Genomic DNA, 803 nt, shown 5'->3' on the forward strand with positions numbered 1-803 from the left:
GCTCATTCGATAAAATAAAGAAGAGACGGTTGTTTAAAAGTATATGTTGCAGGCCCAAATGTTACAAGCCCAAAGGTTGCAGAACATCAACCATCTCTGGGTTGCAAAACCGAAGAAACGAGACTGAATTAGATAACCCAGTTGATGTTCCTTGGGGCTTGGGCCCTATATAAAGAACAAGGATCAACCAATATATCCACACAAATGCACAATCACAAATTGCAGATTTGCAAGCAACGTGAGTACCTCACAAACATGGCTAACTTGAAGAAGCTATTAGCTATGTATGCTCTAGTGATGCTCCTGTCACAGCTTCGCGTCCATGGTGTCTCCGTGTCCGTGAGCAGCAGCGCGAACGTTACTACAGAGGCCAAACATCTTCGTGGAAGGTGCCACATCAGTGGCTTCCTGCATGGCAAATCCGGTGACTGCAACAGGGATCACGGCTCGGTCTGCTGTAAAGACGGTCACCGCTACCCGCAATTCAGGTGCTCGCCCCCGGTGTCGGCCGACACGCCGGCGATCCTAACTCTGAACAGCTTCGCACGAGGTGGAGACGGCGGCGGCAAATCATTCTGCGACAACCGCTTCCACAAGGACACCGAGCTGGTGGTGGCGCTGTCAACGGGGTGGTTGCGCCTGGATGGCAAGCGCAGGTGCAACAAGATGATCCGCATCAACGGGAACGGGCGTGCCGTGCTGGCCAAGGTCGTCGACGAATGCGACTCGGTGTACGGCTGCGACGCCGAGCACAACTTCGAGCCACCGTGCCCATACAATGACGTAGATGCGTCACCGGCCGT

General features: G+C 53.5%; 1 protein-coding gene across 1 annotated transcript; it reads left to right on the plus strand.

Annotated features, from left to right (window-relative positions):
* Positions 1-255: 255 nt before the first annotated feature.
* LOC119345922 (putative ripening-related protein 4) lies at positions 256-791 on the plus strand (the record flags this gene model as incomplete). The annotated part of the gene is made up of 1 exon (XM_037615742.1): positions 256-791. A coding segment is annotated over exon 1 (536 nt), but the record flags the coding sequence as incomplete, so codon positions are not given.
* Between the last annotated feature and the right edge of the window lie 12 nt (positions 792-803).

Source organism: Triticum dicoccoides, unplaced genomic scaffold (assembly GCF_002162155.2).
Source record: "Triticum dicoccoides isolate Atlit2015 ecotype Zavitan unplaced genomic scaffold, WEW_v2.0 scaffold34241, whole genome shotgun sequence".
In the NCBI taxonomy this organism is placed as follows: domain Eukaryota; kingdom Viridiplantae; phylum Streptophyta; class Magnoliopsida; order Poales; family Poaceae; genus Triticum; species Triticum dicoccoides.